The sequence below is a fragment of the Monodon monoceros genome, unplaced genomic scaffold (genome assembly GCF_005190385.1).
Source record: "Monodon monoceros isolate NGI ecotype Baffin Bay Population unplaced genomic scaffold, NGI_Narwhal_1 Super_Scaffold_2, whole genome shotgun sequence".
NCBI classification, from domain to species: domain Eukaryota; kingdom Metazoa; phylum Chordata; class Mammalia; order Artiodactyla; family Monodontidae; genus Monodon; species Monodon monoceros.
This window is the reverse complement of record NW_021703776.1, coordinates 44,058,528-44,084,997: the sequence shown is the minus strand read 5'-3', so window position 1 is coordinate 44,084,997 and position 26,470 is coordinate 44,058,528. Positions and strand designations below refer to the sequence as shown.

At 38.7% G+C, this 26,470-nt stretch overlaps 1 protein-coding gene across 4 annotated transcripts in view; it reads left to right on the top strand.

The window, feature by feature from the left end:
- Positions 1-26,121, top strand: part of UMAD1 (UBAP1-MVB12-associated (UMA) domain containing 1) — a 242,159-nt gene extending 216,038 nt beyond the window's left edge. For all 4 annotated transcript variants that reach the window (XM_029233183.1, XM_029233186.1, XM_029233185.1 and 1 more), the window contains one exon: positions 25,381-26,121. In XM_029233183.1, coding sequence (XP_029089016.1) covers positions 25,381-25,638 — 258 coding nt within the window. In that variant the 3' untranslated portion in view covers positions 25,639-26,121. The remainder of the gene's footprint in view (positions 1-25,380) is intronic.
- The last annotated feature ends 349 nt before the right edge of the window (positions 26,122-26,470 follow it).

Here is a 26,470-nt window from a genome sequence, read left to right as displayed (position 1 = left end):
CCACAGATTTCTGATCCCTACTGCCCCAAAGTCGTGTAAGATGCTAGTGATCCAACTAATATGAAAAACTCAAAACTCACATCCACATCAAGTATTAAGGACCCTTTAATTTGCTACTTACAGCCCATATGCTTCTAAAAAGATTTTCAATTTGCACTACATAATGCTTAATTTGTTATCTTTCTACGATTTATATTGTAAAACATTGAGAAACACAGATAATTTCTGCGTACTACAAAGGAATGCCCATCATAGGTAGATTTCCAGGCTTCTGCAGTTGAGGACCTTTACAGTGCTGCTGTTAAACCACACTGTGTGGATAGCTAATTTCATTAAGCCTGATTTCTGCTGGTGTGCCTTTTAATAGTGAAATACTCCTGAAACATTTTATGTAAATTATTGGAGAACGGACTTCTACAACTGCCTCTACACACGTGGCTGTTGGGCACATGAAATATGGATTGTGTTGAATCTGAACTGTGTGCTGTTAAGTGTCAAATACATACTGGATTTCACAGACATGGTCTGGAAAAAGGAATCTAAATTTTCTCATTAATTTTTTTATATTGTTTTTCGAACTGACATTTTAGATATATTGGGTTAAGTAAAATATATTGTTAAAAATTAATTGTACCTGTTTCCTTTTCCTTTTTTACCATGGCAAGTGGAAATTTTTAAATTACATGTAATGGCTCTCATTAATTTCTATTTAACAGGACTGATCTAAAAAGATCCTCTAATCCAACCCCTTCATTTTAGAGATAAGAAAATCAAATAGAATTCATAGAAATTAAGTGACTTGCTTTTTTTAAGTCACAAAGCATCTTAGTATAGTAGTAAGTAGTAAAGCGACCAGTGCCCTTCTCAGTGATACCAGCTTTTTGTGACTCTTATACTTTTTTATAGGAGGAAGTGTCTATCCTTAGAAGTCTTCACTGAACCCTTTAGTTAGAGCAAAGATTTTTTTTTTCTATAGTGCAAGTAAAAAATCCTTTTGTTTTATGAATTTGAAATTTCAGTTATTAGCTTTTCTTAAGATGCAGGTAGTTTTCCCTATGAAAATCTTGCAAACAGAACACTTAGGGCAGTGGAAAATATTTTTTTAAAAGATCCAGTAAATACCATACTAGAATTTTCCATCTCATTTGTACTTTTGTAATACAGATATGTCATAAATTTCAATTGCTTATTGGGTAAGCTGTAGTCATACTATCGTGTTAGCATATTACTAGGAAATGATACTAGTAAGAAGTGAGGCCTCCAGGCTATATATTTCCTTGGTAAATTGCTAGGCAACTAGTTATTTTCTCTTGCTAAGCTTTAGAACTCTCTATGTTAGTATTGTGAGAACAGCCTTTATTTGAGCTAAAGAATTGCTCACGTGTAGAAAAGTCATCCAGAGTTCAGTTTTAAGAGCGGTATAGAGTGGTGTTCTGTGGTGTATGAACTATGACCTTGGACCAGTTATTTAATGTCTCTGTGCCTCACTCTCCTTGTCTCTAAATTAGGGATAATACTACTCATGTATAGGGTGGTTGTGCGGGTTTGAATGACACATACGTAAAATATATATGTATGGCATAATATTCCATAATATCTCATATTATCAATTTTACCTTAGTACAAAGAGAAGATAAAAGAGCAAGTGTTTGTTCTTACCTTTAAAATATTTTTAGCCTCTTCCTCCTCTTTCCCAGAAATCTTCCACCATTGAAGTAAGAGTTCTCGGTCAAATCTGCTTATTAAGGACATCTTCTTTTCCTTAGAAATATATAAGTTTTTAATTGTTATCAGAGATATCACAATCCTTACAACACTTATAGACAGAGATACTCTCATTACAAATACAATAGGCATAAAGTATCACATTTATAATATAAAATGTAAACAGATGAGACTTTATTAAAAAGCTCATCTAAACAGTAGTATTTTTTCCATTTGCAGCAAAATAATAAAATACCTAGGAATAAATTTAACAAAGGAAGTAGAAGACCTATACACTGAAAACTGTAAGACACTGATGAATGAAATTGAAGAAGACACAAATGAATGGAAAGATATTCTGTGCACATGGATTGGAAGAATTAACTTTGTTAAAATGTCCAAAGCAATCTATGGATTCACAGCAATCCTGTTCAAAATTCCAATGGCATTTTTCACAGAAATAGAAAAAAGCAATCCTAAAATCTGTATGGAATCACAAAAGACCCTGGGTAATCAAGGCATTCTTGAGAAAGAAGAATAAAGTTGGAGGCGTCACGCTCCCTGATTTCCAACTTTTACAAATCTATAGTAATCAAGATAGTATGGTATTGGCATAAAAACAGACATGTAGACCAATGGAATAGAATAGAAAGCTCGGAAATCAACCCACATGGTCAGTTAACTTATGACAAAGGAGGCAAGAATATACAATGGGATGACAGTCTTTTCAGGAAATGGTGTTGGGAAAACTGGACAGCCACATGCAAAAGAATGAAGCTGGAACACTATGTTACACCATACATAAAAATTAGGTCAAAATGGATTAAAGACTTGAACCTCAGACCTGAAACCATAAAACTCCTAGAAGAAAACATAGGTGGTACGTTCCTGGACATGGGTCTTGGTGATGATTTTTTTAGATTTGACACCAAGAGCAAAGGCAACAGAAGCACCTCTTCTGTTTGACACCTCTTTCAGCTTGACAAGTCTCTGTGTTATTTATTCCTCCATAGTGACTTTAACTGAATTTAACAGAATCTGTTATGCTACGAAATGTATCAAAGTACACCTTATGGTCAGTCTGTTTTTCAGTTTTCCATCTCAAGATAAAGTGACATATTACTGTTTTCAAAAAGAGAATATATTTTGGCAATTGTTAATTCACTCCCGTGAATTCGGTCATTGGGTTGAATGTGTGGTTTCACTCCAGGAAGTCTCTAGTTCCTACATCAGCAGTTGGTCTAGTATCTAAAGTGTTCACAGGTTAGTTAAAATTATACTCAGTACCAAATATAGTACTTCCATCAAGGAAGGCAAAGTCAAGTGACATTTCTGATGGTCTCAAAAATGACCATAAAGGATATGCTGAATAAAGGTTACTATTACTGAAATGCTTGCTAGAAGTTATTTCTCTGAGCATTGTTACAGGAAGGGAAAGGGAGAAATTGGTGAAATCTTGACTGGAATGCTGCCTTGTTTCTACCACTTGGGTTTGGCAGCCAGGAAATCATTATAAAAATTGTTATTGGCCTTAAAAAACTAAAAATAGAACTACCATATGACCCAGCAATCCCACTACTGGGCATATACCCTGAGAAAACCAGAATTCAAAAAGAGTCATGTACCAAAATGTTCATTGCAGCTCTATTTACAATAGCCAGGACATGGAAGCAACCTAAGTGTCCATCGACAGATGAATGGATAAAGAAGATGTGGCACATATATACGATGGAATATTACTCAGCAATAAAAAGGAACGAAATTGAGTTATTTGTAATGAGGTGGATGGACCTAGAGACTGTCATACAGAGTTAAGTAAGTCAGAAAGAGAAAAACAAATACCGTATGCTAACACATATATATGGAATCTAAAAAAAAAAAAAAAGACAAAAAAATGGTCAGAAGAACGTAGGGGCAAGATGGGAATAAAGATGCAGACCTACTAGAGAATGGACTTGAGGACATGGGGAGGGGGAAGGGTAAGCTGGGACAAAGTGAGAGAGTGTCATGGACATATATACACTACCAAACGTAGGATGCATAGCTAGTGGGAAGCAGCCGCATGGCACAGGGAGATCAGCTAGGTGGTTTGTGACCACTTAGAGGGGCAGGATAGGGAGGATGGGAGGGAGGGAGATGCAAGAGGGAAGAGATATGGGAACATATGTATAACTGATTCACTTTGTTATAAAGCAGAAACTAACACACCATTGTAAAGCAATTATACTCCAATAAAGATGTTAAAAAAAGGGACATATGTATATGTATAGCTGATTCACTTTGTTATAAAGCAGAAACTAACACACCATTGTAAAACAATTACACTCCAATAAAGATGTTAAAAAAAATTGTTATTGGCTCTTTTATTATCCAGTCATCAAACTTAATGAAAAAGATAACTAGAAAGTAAAGACTGCTTTTAAAATTACTAGGTCAATTATCTGTATTTCTGAAGGAAAGGTTTTTAAAAAGCTGTATGTACCCTGGCAAGTCTGTCATATCTGCCAGCCCTATTTATACTACTTTCTCAATTTGCAAGGATAATAAAATAATTTCTCTTGTTCTTTGAAAAGCTCCGTATGCCAGATTCTTACAGTGATATTAGTCTACCTGTTACTCAAGTTATGATTAGATTTTATATTACCTGGATTTCTTAACGTATTTCCCTTATGTTGATATTTAGGATAATACTGAATGTGGCAGATAGACTTAACTTATATTTTCAAATTTCATTACAGTTGGCAAGGAAATAATAACTAACATTTACTGAGTCCTTACTTACTGTGTTCCAGGAACCATATTAAGGAGCTTTATTGGTGTTATTCATTTCTCACAGCATCTCACTAAGTAGGCTCACTTATTTCCATTTTACAGATGAGGAAACTGAGACATATGAAGATTAAGTAACCAAGGTGCAGAAACATACAGCAACTTTTCCAAGATCACATAGCTGGGGAGCCCTTATCCAGTATGTTTATATTGTCTTTTCTACAGTTCAACACAGTTCACTGCAAAAGCATTTGTGGCGGTATGCACATAGAAGTTCATCCAGAATAAAATTAAGGAGTGTAGCCAAGGGGAAGACCAGGAGGCAGGGATTATGGTCCCAGTGGATTGTGGGAGGTCTTCTGAAGGAAGGGTGGAAGATAACACCAGTCCATTACTCAGCCCAGAAACGCTCATTCATTCAGCAGTATTTATTGAGTGTCTACTGTGTGCCAGGTATTCTGCTACGTACTACATATACAATTGACTGCACAGGGGCTCTGACTCACAGGGTTTGCATTTTAATAGGAGATAAAAACTAATCTAAAATAAAATAGGCAAATAGGGCTTCCCTGGTCGCGCAGTGGTTGAGAGTCTGCCTGCCGATGCAGGGGACGCGGGTTCGTGCCCCGGTCCGGGAAGATCCCACATGCCGCAGAGCGGCTGGGCCCGTGAGCCATGGCCGCTGAGCCTGCGCGTCCGGAGGCTGTGCTCCGCAACGGAGAGGCCACAACAGTGAGAGGCCCGTGTACCTCAATAAATAAATAAATAAATAAATAAAATATGCAAATATATAAAATTACATCAGGTCATTGGAAGTATAGTGAAGGAAATAACCCGTGCGATGAGATAGAGAACAGCTAGAGGTACTTGGGAGGATCTACTTTAAGATGAGGTGGACAGAGCAGGTCTCTCTGAGGAAATAGTATTTAAGATGAGACTTAAAGCATTAAATTGAAGCAAAGAGTGTTAGAACTGGGGAGCAAAGGCAAATTAAAATGATACCTTTTCTCATTCAGATTGGGAAAGATTAAAAAACCTGAAAATCACCAAGTTTTGGTGGTGGTGTATGAAAAAGAAAATGCTCACAGCCAGTATAAGCCTAGACAACTACTCTAGAGAGCAATTGGGCAAAATCTCTCAAATGTGAAAACAATTTTGTATATATACTCTAGACCAGTTATTCTTAAAAGAAGTCTAATAACAATGTACCTCCTTATACTAAGATGTCATAAAAATTTTCTATCATAAGTTTAACAGTTGCAAAGGATGGGATTTCCCACATATTGTAAATATTGACATTTAAACATAAAACTATTTTATCATTCCTTCATGTATGTCCAATGAAATTGAAGTCCCATAGCAATTTGACACATGACATCATCCATCTAAAAACTACATGCACAGGCTCTTTAACAATCAGAAATTTTACATCATTCCTTTTTCTACTTGAACTCAGATTTCTATCCACTGAGTTTAATCCTTTATCTTGAAGGTCTTTTATTGATTACTATACCATATTTCTTAGCAACAAAAAATATTGGTATAAATTAAATATATATATATGTGTGTGTATATATGTGTGTGTGTATATATATATCTACTATGACCATAGGCCAAGTGTTAGAAAATTTCTTCTGAATTATTATTTTAATTATTGGTAATATGTAATCAATCAAAACAATATAAATATACTACAAATTTTTATAATTACTAAACTTGAAAGGTAAATTTTTATAGAAGGGTATCTCTTAATAGAAGAGCTTAATTTTTTTCTTCCATAAGTTCAGTAAGTTCATGTATCTAAGGATGATTATTACTACAATGAAGCTAACAGTAAAATGAAGAGAAGGAATTGGGCCATGGTAATTAGTGTAGAGGAAGAACTTATAAAGATGTTAGTGTTTTTTAAGTGCATTAGATATAGTAGAATCTCCAATATTCCTTTTTCAAGTTTATCTAAATATTATATACTGCTTAGATGAAATTTAAAAATGAATATAGATTTATGATTTTCAAAAATATGTTGGCAAAAGAATGAAAATGTTTCCTATATGAGTCTGATTGAGGGTTCAAGAAAATAAAAAACACTCACTATGACCAATATGTATTCCTTTTACTTGAAGATGTAGCTTTGATCTATTGGAAGTAAAGGTGAAATTTTCACCATTAATCTACTTTCTGTCTCAATAGATTTGCCTCTTCTGAATATTTCATATAAGTAGAATTATATGTGGTCTTTTGTAACACTTCTTTCACTTAGCATAGTGTTTTCAAGGGTAATCCATTTGAAACATGTACCAGTATTTCATTTCTTTTTACTCCTTTAATTGTTGAATAATATTCCATTATGTGGATATACCACATTTTGTTTATCTATTCATCAGTTGGATTGTTTCCACCTTTTGGCTATTATGAATAATGCTATTATAAAAATATACAAGTATTTTTTTGAATACCTGTTTTTAATTTTCTTGAGTGTATATCTAGGAGTGGAATTGCCGGGACTATGATAATTCTCTGTTTAAACGTTTGAGAAACTGCCAAGCAGTTTTCCAAAGTATCTGCACCATTTTATATTCCAACCAGCATGTGTGATAGTTCCAGTTTCTCCACATCCTAGCCAGCAGTTGTTATTATCTGACTTTTTGATTATAGCCATCCTAATGGGTGTGAAGTGCTTCACTGTAGGTATCCTGAGGGTTGTGTGGGGGGTTTTTTGGCATTTCCTTCACAGCTAATAATGTCAAGCATCTTTTCACGTGCTTATTGGCCATTTATCTGCTTTGAAGAAATGTCTATTCAGATCCTTTTTCTGTTCTTCAAATAGGTTATCTTTTTAAATTATTCAGTTATAAGAGTTTTTTATATATTCTAGATGCATATCCCTTATCAGATATATGACTTGCAAATATTTTCTCCCCTTCTACAGGTTGCCTTTTCACTTTCTTGATAGTGTCCTTTGAAGCATAGAAGTTTACAGTTTTGATGAGGTCTAATTTATCTATTTTTTCTTTTGTTGCTTGTGCTTTGGTGTCATATTTAAGAATCCATTGCCAAATTTGAGGCCATGCAGATTTGCCCCTATTTTTTCTTCTAAGAGTTTTATAGTTTAGCTCTTATAGGACTTTGATTCATTTTGAGTTCATTTTTGTATGTGGTGTGTTGTAAGGCTCCAATTTGCCTTTATATGTGACTGTGCATCCCAGCATCATTTGTTGAAAAGACTGTTCTTTCCCCATTGAATGATGTTGGCACCGTTGTCAAAAATCAGTTGACCAATGACACACAGGTTTATTTCTGGACTTTTTGTTCCATTAATATATATGTGTATCCTTATGCAAGTACCACATTGTCTTGATTACTGTTGCTTTGTAGTGAGTTTTGAGATCAGAAAGTATGGGTCCTCCCACATTGTTCTTCTTTTTCAGGATTGTTCTGGCAATTCTGGATACCTGGTATTTCCATATGAATTTTAGGATCAGCTTGTCAACTTCAACAAGGAAATCAGCTGTGATTCTAATAGGGATAGCATTGATTCTACAGATGACTACAACTGATTTTTGTATATTCATCTTGCATTTTGCAACCTTGCTAAACTTATTAGTTCTAATAGTATTTCGGTGGGTGGGTTTCCTAGATTTTCTTATAAATAAGGTCATGTTATGTGTGCAGAGAGATAATTTTACTTCTTTTCTAATCTGGATGCTATCTATTATTTGTTGTTGTTGTTTATTGATAGCCTAACTGCCCTGACTAGAACCTTTAGTAATATTTTGAATAGAAGTGGTAAGAGTGGACATCCTTGTCTTGTTCAAAATCCTAGGGGGAAAGCATCTAGTTTTTCACCGTAAAGTATGATATTAGCTTGACTTTTCCGTAAATGTCCTTTATCAGGTTGAGGAAGTTCCCTTCAGTTCCTAATTTGTTGAGTGTTTTTATCATGAAGGGGTATTAGATTTTTTTCACATTTTTTTCCTGAGCCTATTGAGATGATATTGGTTTTTATTTTTTATTTTATTGATGTGATGTATGACATTAATTGATTTTCCCTAAGCTCATGTAAATCATACTAAGAGACAGTACAAACCTCATGCAACAAAAAGCATACACTTTATGTATATTGTCTGTCCCGGTCTCTTTTCAAAAACAGATTAACTTTTTTGGGTTGCGGAAAAGATAACTGAAGGAGTAGGATAAATTGGGTACATTTTTGTGCAAGTGAAAATATTCTTTGTTTTCTTCTCAGTGATTAGCTACTCAGTAATTTGAAATTGTTTTTAAAACTTGTGATTTGCTTTACTTTTTCTAGTTGATGATCCAGATCTTTTCAAGCAATCACCATGAAATTTCTATTTTGAACTACAACACTTTAATCAATTTTTGTTTAGGTTTTAGTTCAAAGCAATTGAATAAATAGGAAGTAAAAATGCACTCGTGGGCCTTTTTAAAATCAACTGTGCACTTTGAGCATGAAAGCACCACTTTTATTTGTGCTACTTTGGGCATAAATAGTGATGATGTACTTCCCTTTTTTTCTGCATTTAAGGGTCCACCCAGAAGTCTGCAACTATATTGAGTCCCGGAAATGTTCTCATTCTCTTCTCTTGCCTGTGATATAATCTCTTAGCATAGTTGGTTCAAGAATAATGTTAAGTAGACCCAGATCATGTGTTTGGGCCCGTTAAAGGCAACGTATCTTCTCTGTTTCCTGAGAACAAATTGCAACCCAGGTTCCAGCCACCTGGCACCTTTTTGCCGTTGCTCACCAAGTGCCATGAGCTGGGAAATGTGGGCAATTGAATGCAGTCAGTCCCTGTCACTGGAAAACTGACCACAGAGGGTGTGTTTCAGGAAGAGTCATCTTCATTGAACAAAGGACAGTATGTGATTACTTTAGGTTCTTAAATTTAACTGGAATATATTTGGTTAAGGTAAAAATGTTATTTTAAAAATATATTACTGAGGCTTCACAACGGTGCTTTTAGGGATTAAAATAGTCTGAACAGTCTATAATTTCAGGGTTTCTAAGATCCACATAGAATTAGCGTATCCAGCTAGATATAAAAATGAGACATAATACAACACCCAATGTTTTTTCCTTTCTTTTTTTTAATTGGTATCTTACCATCCCATGTGCTTTTGTTTCTGTTTTGAAAGAAAAAGAAAGTATGATTATTAGAACAGTATCCTACAACCCTTTCTGAAGGAGAAGATACTTTTTTGGTCTTTAGAAGCAATTACACCACATTTTAAAAGGCACAAAGTGATGTTTCCTTAGACTGTGTTGTACTTGTGAGGCAGAATAGAAAAACAGCTAAAAGTCTAATTCTGGAGTTAGACTAAATTCTCTGCGTTTCAGTATTTCCCATCTCTTAAATGGAAAAATTAAATGAGATAACACAGGTAAAAAACTTAGAATAGTGACTGGCAAATAAGTGCTCATGAAATGTGAACTATCTGTGGTAGTAGACATAAGTACACTATTAGAACATTAGGACTGAACCAAAATGAAGTTAATATAATTAGTCACTAGTAACTAATATAGTTTACTTATTAGTATATATCAGAGTTCATAATCTAGACCCTTATTTCCATCCTCATGGGTAGCCATAAATTATCTACTTTCTTCAGAGAATTCCCATCATCAACTCACCTGCAAAAAAGGCCTAGGAGGGGAAAACAGAGCTCTGTTGGATTCTGAGTGTAGAATCTGTACATTTAAGAACACTTTTGGAAATTACAGGTGTTCATTTTTAGGCCACTTTGGCAGTTGAAGCCATAGGAATTATTTCTAGAAGGCTAAAGGAAAATCTGTACTGTGTTCTGAAAATTGACTACCTAGAAACTTTGGTGAAATACTAGATCTTTGGAAACTAGTGCTCAGATTACCAAGAACCACCATGCAAATAGCTGGGTCCTAGATTTACATGGTGCTACTTCTTCCTCCCACCCTCCATGAGGCCTCTCTGCTCCCTGGGTTGGCAATCGTGAAAACCAAGTTGATCCATGGTAAAGTCTCCTGGTGGCCAAAAAGGAGCTGTGTGACGCTCTTCCTATCACATCCCATCTTCCATTTCTGTCACTTAGCAGATGGACTGTACTCTCACTTTCACTGCTGATAACGAGTCATTCTTACTTCCAATGAATTGCTTTCTTTCATGCACATACATCTTTCTTATACCCCTTCTATCAGATTTTGCCACTTAACTTCGGGAAAATTCTACCATGTTACCTTACTATTTATGGGAGTAAAACAAAAAAACCTTAATGAACACAGCTCTCCAGATTTCCTAGAAATACTTCTAATTAAAATACCCCACAACAAACCTACACCAGCAATCTTCACAGTGCTCTGAAGTACCTTTCAGATTCTCTACCAACGTTCAGCTCGTACAACTTAATTTGCCTTTTTTCAAGTACTGACATTCAAGATAATTTTAATATGTTTTATCTTATTTATTGTTATTCTAATTATAATATGAATACTATAATAATAATTTTCCTACATCTGTTTCTTGAAGATATATAGGATTTCACCTCTGTTGTGGACTCATTGGCCTGAGAAAATATAGTCAGAGTTCTTAGTAATATAATGGTGAATTATTAAAAGATTAGTACCTGCCTGTATTTTTCGTATTTGACTCCTAAATGCTTGTTTCTTATTATCAAGAGCAGAATGAAGTTTCTGTTTGGGCTGATAAAAAAGTTCTAGAGATGGATAATGGTGTTAATTGTGCAACGTTGTGAATGTATTTAGTGCCACTGAATTTATACACTTAAAAATGGTTAGGATGATAAATTTTATGTTGTGTATATTTTACCACAATAAAAAATATTATCCTGAGTTAGCCATAAAATGAAATAATAGCATTCTGTTTGGGGCTCTGAGTGTGCACCAAGCAGTGACGTAGCCTCCTGCCACTCCTAAGAGCCCCTTCATTCTCACACTGGGGTGGAGAAAACACAGCTGTGTTTACTTTTCCAGCCCCATCTTCTATTTTGAAATATAACCTTTTTGCAAATGAGAGCCAAAGTCAAGTGACACAGCTTTCTGCTCACCTCTTCAGTTTTCCAAACACTGTTTTTCTAGTGAAGTTCTGGGTTAGGTACAGCACACCTTGGTAACACTATCACCCAAATGCCCTCTGAGTGGAATTTAATTAGCCTACCTTCATAATTTCTGTACTCAACTTGGTATGATGCATTTCTCTTTCACTTGCATCTGTATGTGAAAACGTACGATTGTGTATTCACCAACCATAGTATTTTCAAGTGTGTGGACCATTCCACACATCAAATTCAATTTACAAAGAAACTAAGGCTTTTCTTAACTAGTATTTTTCTATTTCTTAAAGAATTATTTGTTTCCTGAGATTAGAAAGATGTTTATATGCAGTGTGAGCATGAGATCCTACTGATAATTGTCTTTGAATTCTGGCTATGAACATGACAATTTGAAGTGCATACTAAAAATTATGTATTTATGTTTTTACATAATAATGATAAAACAATGACAAAATATAAATTTTGCAGTTAAAAGAGCAGCAAAACAGATTAGCTTTCTGTCTTCAAACAACAACCTTAACATGAATTGATTAAATTCTAAATGTTCTTAAAAAGGTATATTATACTTAGGTTATACATTTATTAAATGTTCATTTCATCAAAGCACATGCCAAAAAAGCCAGCATATAGCTATTACTTAATATTTTTAGATTTACTTTCTTTTTGTATTTCCTACTAGTATCCTATGGTATTATTTCCATTCAATCAATATTATATAAGTATAAAACATTTGTTTTTATATCTAATTATAAACATCTAATGATATACATTTAAACATCTAGTTATATAAAAACAAATATATAGATTTATATTCTCTTACCAGCTTTAAAAGTAGAAAAGTATTCCATTTTCTTTCTGATTATATATGCAGACAGTTGAAGTACTTTATTGTTTCACAAAATGAAAATCATTACAATGAAATTAATATTCAGTGTGCTGAGGAAATGTGCAAGATCACTTTTCATTGTTTTCCTTTGAAATTACCTAGAAAAAATATGATCTTGTTGCATTGCATTCTGAAGAAGTTGAATAGATATTTGAAATAAATAAAACTATGTAAATGGGAAGTTAAGTAGGTTCCAGTGTGACTACTAAGCGATATCAAATTCTTCAAAACTGTGGGGTGCATAACAAGCTTGAAGAATTTGTGCACAAAAGCCTGAGCCATTGTGTAACCTTGGCGGTGATCAGGTGCTGCAGGTTTCTAAGCTATTACATTTTTTATCCAGCTTGATAGATTTAACCTAGTAATAAGATGCTTAGCTGAACCGTTACTTTAAACGCTGTTTCTAGAGTGGCACAGTCTGTATTTTTGGAACTTCATCCTCTACTCCAGAAAACACTTGTCCATAGAGAAATTGTTAAATTTAAGTTCTTTAAAAAATAAAACAACCAGACAGGTAAACTTTAAAATTATTTCTCTTGATGATGACCTTTATATTGGAGTGGGAACATCAGATTCTAAGTCAGGAGACCCTGAGTACAAGTCTTTGTCAGTTCGTAGTGGTGTGACCTTAGATAATCACTAAACTCTGAGCCTCGGAAGATGAGAATAGAAACAATAGCTTCCCAATCAGATTTAGTGGGTTGTGAGGCTCAAGTGAAATAACGTATGTGAGACAACTTCAAAAACCATGTAAAGCACTAAGCAAATATTAATTGCCATTTTTCCAAGATTCTGATTAGAACTTTTCTGATCTCATAGATTTAACTGAATTATGAAACTGATAAAATCATACCAATAAGTTGTTTCATAGAGCATTATAGGGCACATAAGTTTTTTTTGTTTGTTTTTTTTTTTTTTTTTTTGCAGTACGCGGGCCTCTCACTGTTGTGGCCTCTCCCGCTGAGGAGCACAGGCTCCGGACGCGCAGGCTCAGCGGCCATGGCTCACGGGCCCAGCCGCTCCGCGGCATGTGGGATCTTCCCGGACCGGGGCATGAACCCGTGTCCCCTGCATCGGCAGGCGGACTCCCAACCACTGCACCACCAGGGAAGCCCTACTTTGTTATGTTTTAAATTTCCAGATCATTTCATATCTGCATGACTTTGTTTTTGCTGGTTTGTTTCTATTTTTCGGTGTGTTTAAGATGCCTCTCTTTTTTACTGTACATGGAGTTGCATTGGGAAGTAGAAATCGGTGGGGTCCTAACGTCCTAATACAGGGCACTGCTTTTCCTCACCTGCATCCTGAGCCAATGGAGAAATAAGACCAAAGAGCCAGCAAACAGAGAAACAAGATGGCGCTCACCCTTTCGACTGATAGAGCCTAGGTTGGAGGAGGCAGCTTAGTGTGACAGCTAAAATGGACTTCCAGGGTCCCAATAACCCACGTCTAGACTGTGGGGAAAGTTTAAGCCAGCACAGCATGCACTCTTACCCAGGTTACTTGTCTCCCCTAGTCCAAGTAGAGAGAGAAGGAGAAAGAGACTTTCCCCAGGCCTCAGGATCTTGGGTGGTTCAATTTCCCCCATCTAGAAACATGGATCCTTGGCTATCTTCCACCAACCAGGTAACTCACCCTACCTCCTTGGGGAGGAGTAGGGGGTGGGCAGAAGGCCAGGGTGCTTAAAGAAAAATCCGTCTTTATGGAAACCAAAGAAGAAAGAGGCTTTTCTCTTTAACAGAGGTGAACAGAAACTAAATAAATGGCATTTACCTCCCCATCCCCTCTCCTACCCACCTCTTCAGCTGTCGTCTCTCAGGCTTTCCTCCCCTTACACTGCTTACCTAGTCCTGCTGCCCTGTTGCTGGCCCTGTACCCCATACCCCTGCCCCCAAGCACAGGCTCCCCTGCAGCTCCGTCAGACTGTACCACATAGTTGTGGAGAAATACTGGCTCCTAAGCAAGGCAGGTTGAAGCTATAGACTGATTGCATCCCCCCCAAATTCTCATGTTGAAACTAATCTCCAGTGTGAGAGTATTTGGAGGCTGGGCCTTTGGGAGGTGATTAGGTCATGAGGGTAAAAGACCTCATAGATGAGATAAGGGCCCTTATAAAAGAGGCCCCAGGGAGCTCCTTGGACCCTTCTGCCATTTGATGTTACAGCAAAAAGAGGGCAGTCTGTGAGCCAGAAAGCAGGCCTTACCACACACTGAATCTGCCAGCACCTTCATCTTGGTCTCCTCAGCGCCTCCAGAACCAAGAGAAACAAACTTGTGTTGTTTATAAGCTACCTAGTCTAAGCAGCCTGAAGAGACTAAGACAGTTGATTAAGGGGAATTTGGAGTAGCTAAGGTTAGCTTCTGTCCTTCTCTCAGTGAAAGAAAGGTAGGTCTCTGGTAAAAATATTTCCCAAACAGTTTCATCTCTATTGTGGCAGGACCACATTGAGCTTCCTTTGGAAGACGTATTTGTGAAATGGTTCATTTGGCAAGGCAAGAACAACCCATCTCTTTCTTCAAGAAATAGATGTAGCTGGGGTCTCCAACTAGTCTGACATGTATCACATGTCAGTGATATTGTGGAAAAGAGGTGGTAAAGTCTTATTAGGAGCAAACAAACAAATGCAGAAATCCAGGATTAACATAATATGAAGAAATTTAAATTACTTAGCCATTCACTAAACATGCATTGATCACCTATCATGAGCCAGGCATTGCTCTGATTGCTAGGGAAATGGAGAGGAAATCTATTGTCGCTGGCTTTGAGCTGCCCATAGTTTTATGATGGTGACAGAGAATTCGATTCCACTATGATATATACTGTGAGAGAGGTATGCAGACTGTTAAGGGAACACACGGACAGGGACATGGCCCAGGTTTGAGGAGTTAGTTGGGGAAATCTTTCTAAAAGAGTCCTGAAGTGCATCCTATAGGCAAGATGAAGGGAGTAGTAAAAGAGAGAAAGATGTCCTAATTTAGGCAAAAGTAATTGAAAATAAGACAAGGCTCGGAGCTAAAAAGAGAGCCTGGCGTGTTTGGATAACAGCAATCATTTAAATGGAGTAAAGAGCTTAGAGAACAGTAATAAAAGAAACTGGAGGGATGAGCAAGGCCAGATCATACCTTATATGCTATGATAAGGAGTTTGTGCTTTTCTCCAAAGACATTGAGGAGTTTTAAGCAAGGAAGAGCGTGGGTTTTAGACATCACCAGTGATAGGGAGAATGTAGTATAGGGGCAGCTCTGGTAACACTCACAGCAGGAGGCCCTGGCGGCCTGCACTAAGAGAGTGACAGTGGACCTAAAGAGGAATGGATGGACTTGGGGAGACATTAAAGACATCAAAGTCAGTAGGACTCTGTCATTTACTGCATAGAGGAAGTGAGAGGGAAAGAGAAGTCGAAGATAATTCAGGTTTCTGTGTTGGGCAGCTGTGTTAGTACCCTTCACCAATACAGAAAATATTTATTAGGAGAGCATTAGGTTTGGGGTAGACTTAGGGAAAAGATGAGAGCAAGGTTTAGAACACACTGAGTTAAGATCCCTGTTGAATATCTGAAAGAAAATGTATAATAGGGTTTGAACATATGGGTTAGGAGCTCTAGATAGAAAGCTGGGTTCGAGACTGGGGTGTGTGTGTGTGTGTGTGTGTGTGTGTGTGTGTGTACACACACATGTATCAACATACTTATGTACTTTGGGTGGAAGAGTAGGGCAGTAGGCACCTTGGATATGGATAAGCTCATGCAGGGAAGTGTGTTGAGACTAAGAATAAAGGAACAGAAATGAGGCCCTGGAAAATACCATTTCAGAAATAGGCAAAAAAACAGAAGGAAAAACTAACAAGTGTTACAGAAGCCAAGAAATAAAAACTCAAAGAGTCACCTGTTTTAAGTGCAACGAAGAGGTCCTGTAAGTTTAGCACTTCACGTCATCTTCTGAGTTCAGCAAAAGAGTGATTATGAGTAACCTTGGAGAAATCAGTGGCAGTGGAGGGGCAGAGATAGAGGCAGATGGCAGTGGGTGAGGAATGAAGCAGATAGCCAGTGTCAGCCATGGTCTCAGCCGGGCTGAGAAACAAAGTAGAAAGATAGTGTGGGAGGGGAGTTCAGTGGGTGAGATGTCAATGGGCCATATAGACTTGAGGAGAATTTTCTGTAAATGGTGAACTGATTATATGAAAGATGAGCAATTAGAGGAGCTTCTGACTGATGAAGCCATGTCCTTGAAGAGTGGGGACAAGATGAACGTGGAGCACCGGGGAAGGGTTCGCTTTGGGTAGGAGGAGGGCAACTTGCCCTCTGTGGCAGGAGGGAAGCACAGATGGGTTCAAATGTAGATAAGTCTTTTGGATACAGCAGGTAGAGGAGATCCTCAGCTGATGGTTCCTATTTTCTCTATTAAGTAGGAGGCTAACCACCTGCTGACAGCAAGGAGGAAGGTGATGATGTCGGACGAGAGAAGAGAAGGGGTGAAACCCGTGCTGTAAAGAACGAATGGGGGAGGCTTACTGGGAAAATAGCAGATGTCTGGACAGCTTAAGGTTAAAGATCACGAATTTTTATAAACTTTTTAAATGTTTTTTTTAAAAAAATCACTGCAACAGCCCTTTGTATTTTCAAAACCAGTATGAAACAGGATCCCACATTGAACACACTGTTTCTTCCAGGTTCATTTCCTAAAATGCTCTTCTTTCCTATTCCCACTGCTCCCCCACTCCAGTTGGCTAGTACAGAAGATTTTCTGGCTTTAGTGAAGCCACTTTTCCAAGAATACATGGAACAGATTACAGAAGCAAGTGACAGCCGGCTTGCTTCTCCGTCTTCACGTACAGTCAGCTGGAGTTCTGAAAAGAGGAAGTCAGGAGAACTTTTTTTCTTTTTTAAAGAAAGACGGGAGCATCAGGAAGCTTGAGCAGGTGGAAACACTGAGGAAAAAAGAAAGAGAAAAGGGGAGCAAATAAGGAAACAAAAGAAATGAAAACTGAAATGTCATAAATCAGAAAGAAAAGGGAGCAAAGAAAATACCTGCTTTCTAACCTAGCCTCTTAGTTTGCTACCAAAATATGCAGTATCCTTAAACTAGGAGCCCAAGTCACACTGAACACAGAAGTTTTGAGTGACTTCAGCTCTCTTCTGCCTAATTTATCTGTATCAGTGGTAAAGTATTCTGGGCTTTTGTTTGTTTCTTTGGACCAACCCCTTAATTTAAAAATCAAGTCTAGGGTATGAGGAACAAGGGGACCAGATTCAGTGCCATTCGGAATATTTAATGGGTGCTTGTCATGTGCAGGTATGACTGTTCTGGATAGTGGGGATTGGCAGAAAACAGGAAATAGTCTCTTCCTTTGCAATATAATTTCTCCCAATTGAAAGGAGACTATTGCTTAGGACTTACGTAGGTGGAAGAGCCCAATCCTCTGGCTTTTACCAGCTAGCCGGACATTTATTGGCAAGTAACTTCTTAGAAGAAGTAAGAAGCTTGAGTGCTGCCTTAACTGTGCCATTACTTGTATCACCTTTTCCTAACCTCTTGTCCCCTGATGCTTCTGACTCAGATTTGCCCCCTACCCCACCCCCATCGAGACGCTGATGTAATGCAAGCAGATAGCAGCTGAAGCCAAAATAGAATGGATAGTTATCTGAGGAGATAAAGTGACGGTGTTCCCTGTTCAGGCTATTGTTCAAGGGAACGTGTCTTTTATTTATAGACGTAGAATTTAAAGGCATAGACGGCCAGAGCTGGATATTACCTCTTCTTACTATAACTCGTTTCCTAGAAGTATGCTTGATATAGCTACCTTCTTTGCATGTAAATTGAATGTGATAGATGGGTGTTTTGTACTTGGTTTCATGTTCTTTTAATAGGTTCTGTTACTGTTGGGGTTAAGGCTGGTTTCTAAATTTCAATGCTTCAGTATTTTGCTTTTATAGGACACTATTTTATCTCTACTTATCTGAGACACGAGTTGCAGAAAAAGGCAGGAGGTTTTAAAAGATGCCAAATATAGGTGATGTTCATATTAATAAACTATTCATACTTTAGTCTGGTATGGCTAAGTAGATGAAGTCTCCAAATTGTTAGCACGTTTGCAAAGTTGGCTCCCCTTAATAGATTTCATGGCGGTTAGTGGAGCCTCTGTGCCAGGAAAAATGTAGTAGTCTGTTCTTAAACCTCCATTTCCTTGCTTCCAAACACCCAAGAGTGAGGTTCACAAGGATGCCACGAACCTTCTGTTGCTCTGGGAAAGTGACTTCATCTTTCTAAGACTTTACGAAAAAGTGTGATGTGCCTTGTACTCTTGGAGTGTGTTTTTTCCTAAGCTCTAAGAAGATTTTACAGATTGAACCTCATGAATTTTTACAGCCCTTCTGCAAGAAAGGGAAGAATAGTGCCTATAAACCACTTTGAATTATTCGAAACAAAGATAATAGAATGTAAGGAACCCAAGATAAACCTGGCCAGCCCTTTTTTTTTTTTTTTTTTTCGGTATGTGGGCCTCTCTCTCATTGCTGTGGCCTCTCCCGTTGCGGAGCACAGGCTCCGGAACACGCAGGCTCAGCGGCCATGGCTCACGGGCCCAGCCGCTCCGCGGCATGTGGGATCTTCCCCGACCAGGGCACGAACCCGCGTCCCCTGCATCGGCAGGCGGACTCTCAACCCCTGCGCCACCACGGAAGCTCTGGCCAGCCCATTTTTAACAGGTTAACTGATGAACAAGAAATAATTTTTATGAAAACAGCTGATTAATTGTAAACTTTGTTTGTTGTCATGATACAGATAAGGAAATTTATTTTCTCCCTGAGATGAAAAAAGATTCTGACATGGTATACTCATGTTCACCCGTGTAAGGGCAAACGTTCATTTGAAAAAGAAGTATTAAAGCTAGATTATATGAAGGAACTTACATTCAAGAATATTATCAAAGCAGCATTTCTGCGAACAGGATTAATCACAAAAGTAACAAGTATGCTTTATGAACATAATATTTGAAGTATTATTTTTAAATTTGGCTATTAACCATAAGGTTAATTGATTCTTTTCTTCCTGCTCCATTGTGGTTAACATACTCATTCTTCCCTTTAAAGACCCATTGTATTATGCAAATGAAAAAAATTGAAAGACTTTGTGTCTAAGAGAGAAAGCTGCTTTTTGCAGGGGGACTCATGCACCTGTCTCAGCCTTCACCCCCCCCACCTCTGGTGCCATTGGCTGCCAAGCTAGGGACTCAGTGATCAGGGTTAGTGGGTGTAGGGTCCTTGAATTTTGACTCCCATTTTCTTTGTGACTTACTCTTATTTTGTCTTATAATTTCTCCCCTTCCAACTCTCAGCATGCCAACAGCAGCTGCATCATGGCACTCACCCTTGCTGCCAAGAGGGCAGGCAGCCTCCTTGGAGGCTGGAACGTGGCACTCTAGCCAACGGTTAAGAAATAGATACTGGAGTAAGACATATAGCACCGCTGATACTCAGAGCCTTCTAGGAGGCATTTAGTGGAACACTATGTCCACAGTGTTTTTTAACTTAATTTAAATTTTGGAAACTTTTTATTATGGAAAGTCTTCAAACATATACCAAGGTAGAAAGAATACTGTAGTACATGCCCACATACCTTCCTATCTCTCCCTTTCACCCATGATCAACTCATAGACAATCTTGTTTCACTGTCCATGGTGTTTTCCCCATGGTTTATCCAGGCTACTGGTAGATTCATTTCCAGGGATAAATATCTCTTAAGTTATAGTTCCTTTTCCATCCTTCCTCAGTCTAATATCTATCACCTTAATGATTTTCTCAATCCTTTCTTCCTAAAGGTAAAAGCTAGTAGAGTCGTTTTTTCCTTCTAAATTAAGCCAAGATGCTATGTTAGTAACTGTCATATTTTCCAGTACTATCCCCTAAATTTTCGAGGCTTTGTTCATCCAGTCAGCCAGTCTACCCAAAGCATGGCTGAAAGGTACAAGACCTTAGAACACAGAACTTTCAAGATCACTGAGTTTGATTCTCAGTTTTACCACAGACTAGCTAGCTGTGTAACCTGAGACAACTTCCTTAACCTTTCTGTGCCTCAGTGTTCTCTTGTATTTAACATGAGACTAGTAATAGGACACGCCCTACAGTGCTGTTGCAAGACTTAAATGAGTTCATATACTTAGACCGCTTAGATGGAGCCTGGCACAAAGTGTTCAATGTACGCTAGTTGCTGTCACCATCACCACCATCATCATCATTTTTTGCCCCTCACCACTCATTTTACAGAATAGAGAACTGAGGCCCAGGTGGATGAAGCAGCCCCCTTCTGCTTATGGCATATGGCAGTTTTATCAGGAGACCTTGAACAAGAAACCACATGGCTCAATTCCTTTATTATACTAGATATAGTCTTGTCCTCAAGGAATTATGCTCTGACAGACAAGAATGATTTGTAAAGGAAAGGGAAGAGCATTAATAAAAGCATGAACAAAGGAATAACCATTGCTGCCAGAGAGGTAAACCTTATAAGTTGTATGTTTAGAAAGCAGAGTGCTCCGGGTTAACATACCTCCTTTTTAGTGGAGAAGGTGAGATTTTAAGAATGCTTTTGTTTAAGAAAGGAGATGATTTGGCTAATGAAACTGGAGAACACTCTGTACTCAAGGGAGAAAGAGAAGAAAGTTCAGGTATGGAATGAGATCAACAGATCTAGGGAACATTTGCCCATGAGATTAAGAGAGAAGACAAGATATAAGAGGAGAGGGGAAGGTAAGATTGTTTGAACCATCTGTGAATGTCAAAAAAACCCAAAAGAAATGGATGGATCCTAGACTTTATCTAAAGCCAAGAGGGGTCTGACATTACTAAAGTTTTTATTTATCACTGACTTTTAACATGTGCTAAGCGTTATTCTACTTACTCATAAATTACTACTTATATTACTTCATATAATTCTCATAACAATTCTATGAAATAGGTACTACTACTGATTTCCTAATACAGCTAAGGAAACAGACGCAGAGAAGTTGAATAACTTGTCCGAGGCCATTTGCTTATTAGTAGGCAGGATTTGTACCCAAGTAGTCTAGCTCTATGCTGTGTGTTTTTAAACACTCTGCCATGCTGGCCCATGGTAACCAAAGCCCTGGTGCATCTGTAATCTTCAGGAAACCAGTGTATAGTGATGCCCTTTAAAGAAGCTGGAATTGTGGCATCATTACTCACTGATACCTGTGCTCTCAGCTGACCCAGGGACACTTACTATTTAAATCCCAGTCAGGTTTCAGGAAGCAGATTCTATCCATTCATTGCCTGCATGGACCTGTCTAAAAAGCTTTGTCGGGGCTTCCCTGGTGGTGCAGTGGTTGAGAGTTTGCCTGCCGATGTAGGGGACACGGGTTCGTGCCCCGGTCCGGGAAGATCCCACGTGCCACGGAGCGGCTGGGCCCGTGAGCCATGGCCGCTGAGCCTGCGCGTCCGGAGCCTGTGCTCCGCAACGGGAGAGGCCACAATAGTGAGGCCCACGTACAACAAAAAAAAAAAAAAAAAAAAGCTTTGTCATCACCGGGTGAGGTTACATTTGTTCTAGTTGCCATCCTAAGAAAGTATTCTGGTATTTTATTTTCACATGAAGCTGTAAAACAACTCTTGATAGGGATGTGTTTGGTAACTTCATTCATCCAGAGTCATTTTACTACACAGGTATTTCTTGAGAGCCTCTGTTCTAGGTGTTGGGGGATGACTGTGAAGAGAGCAGTTCCTTCTCTACAGAATCTCTGTGTTTTCCTTTCTTAGGAGCTTCTTCTCTTTAGCATATAAACAGACATTGTTTCTCCCAACTTAAAAAAGAAAAAGAAAAATCAAGAGACAGCTCTCATGACCCCACTTCCCTTTCCAGCTACTGGCCATCTCTTTTGCCGTTTACAGCATAATGTCTGGAAAACAGTCTGTTCTCGTATTTGTCTTCATTTTCTCTCCTCCCGTCCTCTTTTAAACACACACCAAGCCGACTTTCTCCACCAGATTGCACTAGCTCCAGACTTGAGTTACATCCCTCTGCCTACTAACAGCTCCACGTAGACGTCTGCTAGGCACGGGGAACATCCAAAACTGAACTGTTGACCTTCCTGTCCAAGCCCCATCCCTGTGAATGGAGAACCCATCCTTATTGCTTAGGCCAAAAACTTTGGCCTCATACTTGACTCCACTCTTGTTCTCACACCCCACCATCTATTCCATCAGCACACCCTATTGACTTTAACCTTTAAGTCTATCTAAAACCCAACCGCTCTCTCTCACCTTTACTATCACATCGCTAATCCACATCACCATCATCTCTCTTTCCCAGCTGGTCTTCCTACTTCCTTCCCTGGCCCTGTTACCCCTCACTGCCTGCTGTCAACATGGCAACCAAACAATTCTTTTAAGCCATCAGTCAGAATGTATCTCCTCTGCAAAAATATATTCTTCAAAAATTTTTAATCCCACATGCAACAACATGGATGAATCTCATACATATAATGTTGAGTGAAAAAAGCTGCAAACAAAAATGTATGATTACCTTCATTTAAAATATAAAAATAGGTGACTCAGTCTATGTTGTTACAAGTCAGAATGGTGATCTAGGGGTCAGGGAGTTGACTGTGACTGAAAGAGAGCACCACTCTCTTTCTATGACCCTATAGAAATAGGGTCATTTCTATTTCCTGATCTGGGTAGCGGTTGCTCATAGGTGTTTCGCTGGTTAAAACTTAGCCAGCTAGGGCTTCCCTGGTGGCGCAGTGGTTGAGAGTCTGCCTGCCGATGCAGGGGACATGGGTTCGTGCCCCGGTCCAGGAAGATCCCACATGCCATGGAGCCGCTGGGCCCATGAGCCATGGCCGTTGAGCCTGCGCGTCCGGAGCCTGTGCTCCGCAACGGGAGAGGCCACAACAGTGAGAGACCCGCGTACCGCAAACAAAACAAAACAAAACAAAAAACTTAGCCAGGTATACACTTATGATGTACCCCATTTCTGTTTGTATTTTGCACTTCCATAAAAAGTTTTACAAAATTGTTATTTCTTACACAGAAAATCATTCTCCTCTAGACTTAGAGATAGGAATTTATCTGCATTTATAGCCATTATAATATAAGCCCTATTCAGGCAAAAGTCTTGTCTGCTTTCATTTATTCAACAAATATTTACTGAACGCTAGACACTCATCCTGGCATTTGGGATATAGCAGTGAACATGAGAGACAAAAACTCCTTAAGCTTCTGAGGGATGATAATCAGAATAAATTATATACCATTATAACCAGGTGCCAAGGACTATGGAGAGGACAGAAGCAGGAGAGGCAGGCAGGGAATGCTGGAGTGGACGAGGTAAGGTGGCAGGAAACAGTCTAATGAAACAGTCAGGAAAGGCCTCACTGAGAAGGTGACATTTGGGCCACCACTGGAAAGGAGGGGAGGGAAAGAGCCCTGTGTTTATGTGGGAGAAGAACCTCTTGGGCGGAGGATCTGGAAAACAAAGGCCTGAGGCAGAAGCAGGCAGACTGCACGAGCCACGGCAAGGAGACAGTGGAACTAGAGGGGCCTGAGCAAGGGCAGACCAGCCGGGCTAAGGTCAGAGAAGTACCCGAGGCCAGATCACAATGGGCCTTGTAAAGACTCGGGAGTTTGATTCTGCATGAGACTGGGGGTGGGGGGGGGGGGAATAAATTTTTGCCTGACCTGGTTTGAGTTAGGTTTCAGCTGCTTGTAGTGGCAGGTTGTTCATTCTCATTGCTGTAAATATACTTCTGTTTATTATCCATTCTACTATTGATGAATGGATACCAGCTCACTCTACCAGCTCAGGGCTTGCATTGAGTGCTACTATGAACACCCTAGTGCTGCATGTCTTTTGGTAAACTCCTGTATGCAAGACATACCAACTTTAAAGAAATTGAACAAGATGTATCAATTCTTCTTTTAATAACTTACATAACATAGGATTTTACTTCCAGCGAAAGGCAGGTTATCAACCACTACGTACGGTACACATTAGAGGTAAATTCCAAGTATGTATTAGGGTAAAGCAGCAACGTATGAAAGACAGAGAATACAAAGATAGGTAAAATAGATTATTTGCCCTCAAGGACCCTAGATTCTAGTTGGGGATAAGACATAAGCACGTGAAACAGCAACTAGCAAGGACATGTAAAGGAAATGCCAAATAATATCCTGGGCAATTTGTCCCATAGTCATTCTCAAGTGAGCAAGGTCACTTTGAACTATGTTGATATAAGATTTCAGAGGGAAGCTGGGGATTCTGTGGAGCCTGAAAGCTGACATCAGATTTGGAAAAGCAGAGAAAGACTTTGTGGACATTATCTGGGCTAGCGAAACAGCAAGAGGGCCCATTTGTATTGGAGGGGCCCGTAGGTGGTCCATCTGAATAAGAGTAGGGCTTAGGATTCATTTTAAAACCGAGTAGAGGACTCCCTGGTGGCGCACTGGTTAAGAATCCACCTGCCAATGCAGGGGACATGGGTTCAAGCCCTGGTCTGGGAAGATCCCACATGCCGCGGAGCAACTAAGCCCGTGCGCCACAACTCCTGAGCCTGTGCTCTAGAGCCGGCGAGCCACAACTACTAAGCCCGCACGCCTAGAGCCCACGCTCCACAACAAGAGAAGCCACCGCAATGAGAAGCCCGTGCACCCCAACGAAGAGTAGCCCCCGCTCGCCGCAACTAGAGAAAGCCCGCTCACAGCAACAAAGACCCAACACAGCCAAAAATTAATTAATTAATTTAAAAAATAAATAAATAAAACCTAGTAGAGATATAGATGGATTTATTTCTCAAGTAAGTAAATAGCTGCGTTCTAATCTGGGAATGTTTATATATTCCACATTTCTCAACCACTTTGATATATTAATGCCACATTTTGATAACGCCATATAACCTCAAAGTCCATAAGGTCTAAATGACTTAAATATATATGTATTTTTAGATTGGCAAAGAAAACTCATCCAGTGTGACTGTAGCAGGCCCCGAGATGGAAAATAAGGCAGGCCAGACTCTGGAAAACAGCTCATTAATGGCCGAGCTTCTGAGCGACGTACCCTTCACCTTGGCCCCGCATGTGCTGGCCGTGCAGGGCACCATCAGTGACCTTCCCGACCACTTACTCTCCTATGATGTCAGCGAAAACTTATCAAGGTTTTGGTATGATTTCACTCTTGAAAACTCAGTGCTCTATGGTTCGTAATCTTTATGTCTGTTTGCACCTTAACAGCTTTAAGACAAAAGTTTGCCTGTTTTATTTAACCTGTGTGATGTTTTTTGACATTTCCCTGTTTAAAGGCCCTTAAAGGCCCTCAGAAAAGCAAGGATCATAAAGCAAATAATATTACATTCATTGCTCTATTTTTTTTAGAATAAAGCATATTTGTATAAAAAGTAAACTTAAGATCTACTACTTCCTTTTCCCCCTAATAATAAATACAAATATTAATTTATCAAGGTTTTATGAAAGGAGTAGATTCCGTCAACCGGTCTCTCAAAATACAACACCTCATATTTATCTTAGAAAAACTGTGAAAAAGAACTGAGGCATTTTTCTTAGTTACCACAAGAAACTGAAGTCTCCACTTAGAGGGAGTGTGATTTCTCTTCTCTGGTTTGGAAGAAACTTACTTAATGTTATCCCCTTTCTCCTTCCACTGTGTTTATTAATGAATTCAGAAAAAAAGTTGGCAGTTAGCTTAATTTCTTCAGTCTTGATTTAGACATTGATGTGGAAATTTACAACTTTTCCTAGAAAGCAATGGTAGTTTGCTGATGTAAGAATGCTGTAAGAAGAATGCTCTGGATACTGTTTCTTTTGAATGACAGATTTTGGTTTCCTTAATCCCGTGGCAGTCTGTTCCACCTTGGTGGAGTCCTGAGTTCCTGCCTTTGGTTTTTGCTACTTCACGGTTTGCTCTCTCACCAGCTTTCCAAAGAACGTTCCCTGCTTCTGCCTCAGTTGGCATTTGTTCTCCTTAACACCTATGTTCCTGGTTTATGAAGAGATCCATGTTTCCTTTCAACCTCTCTGC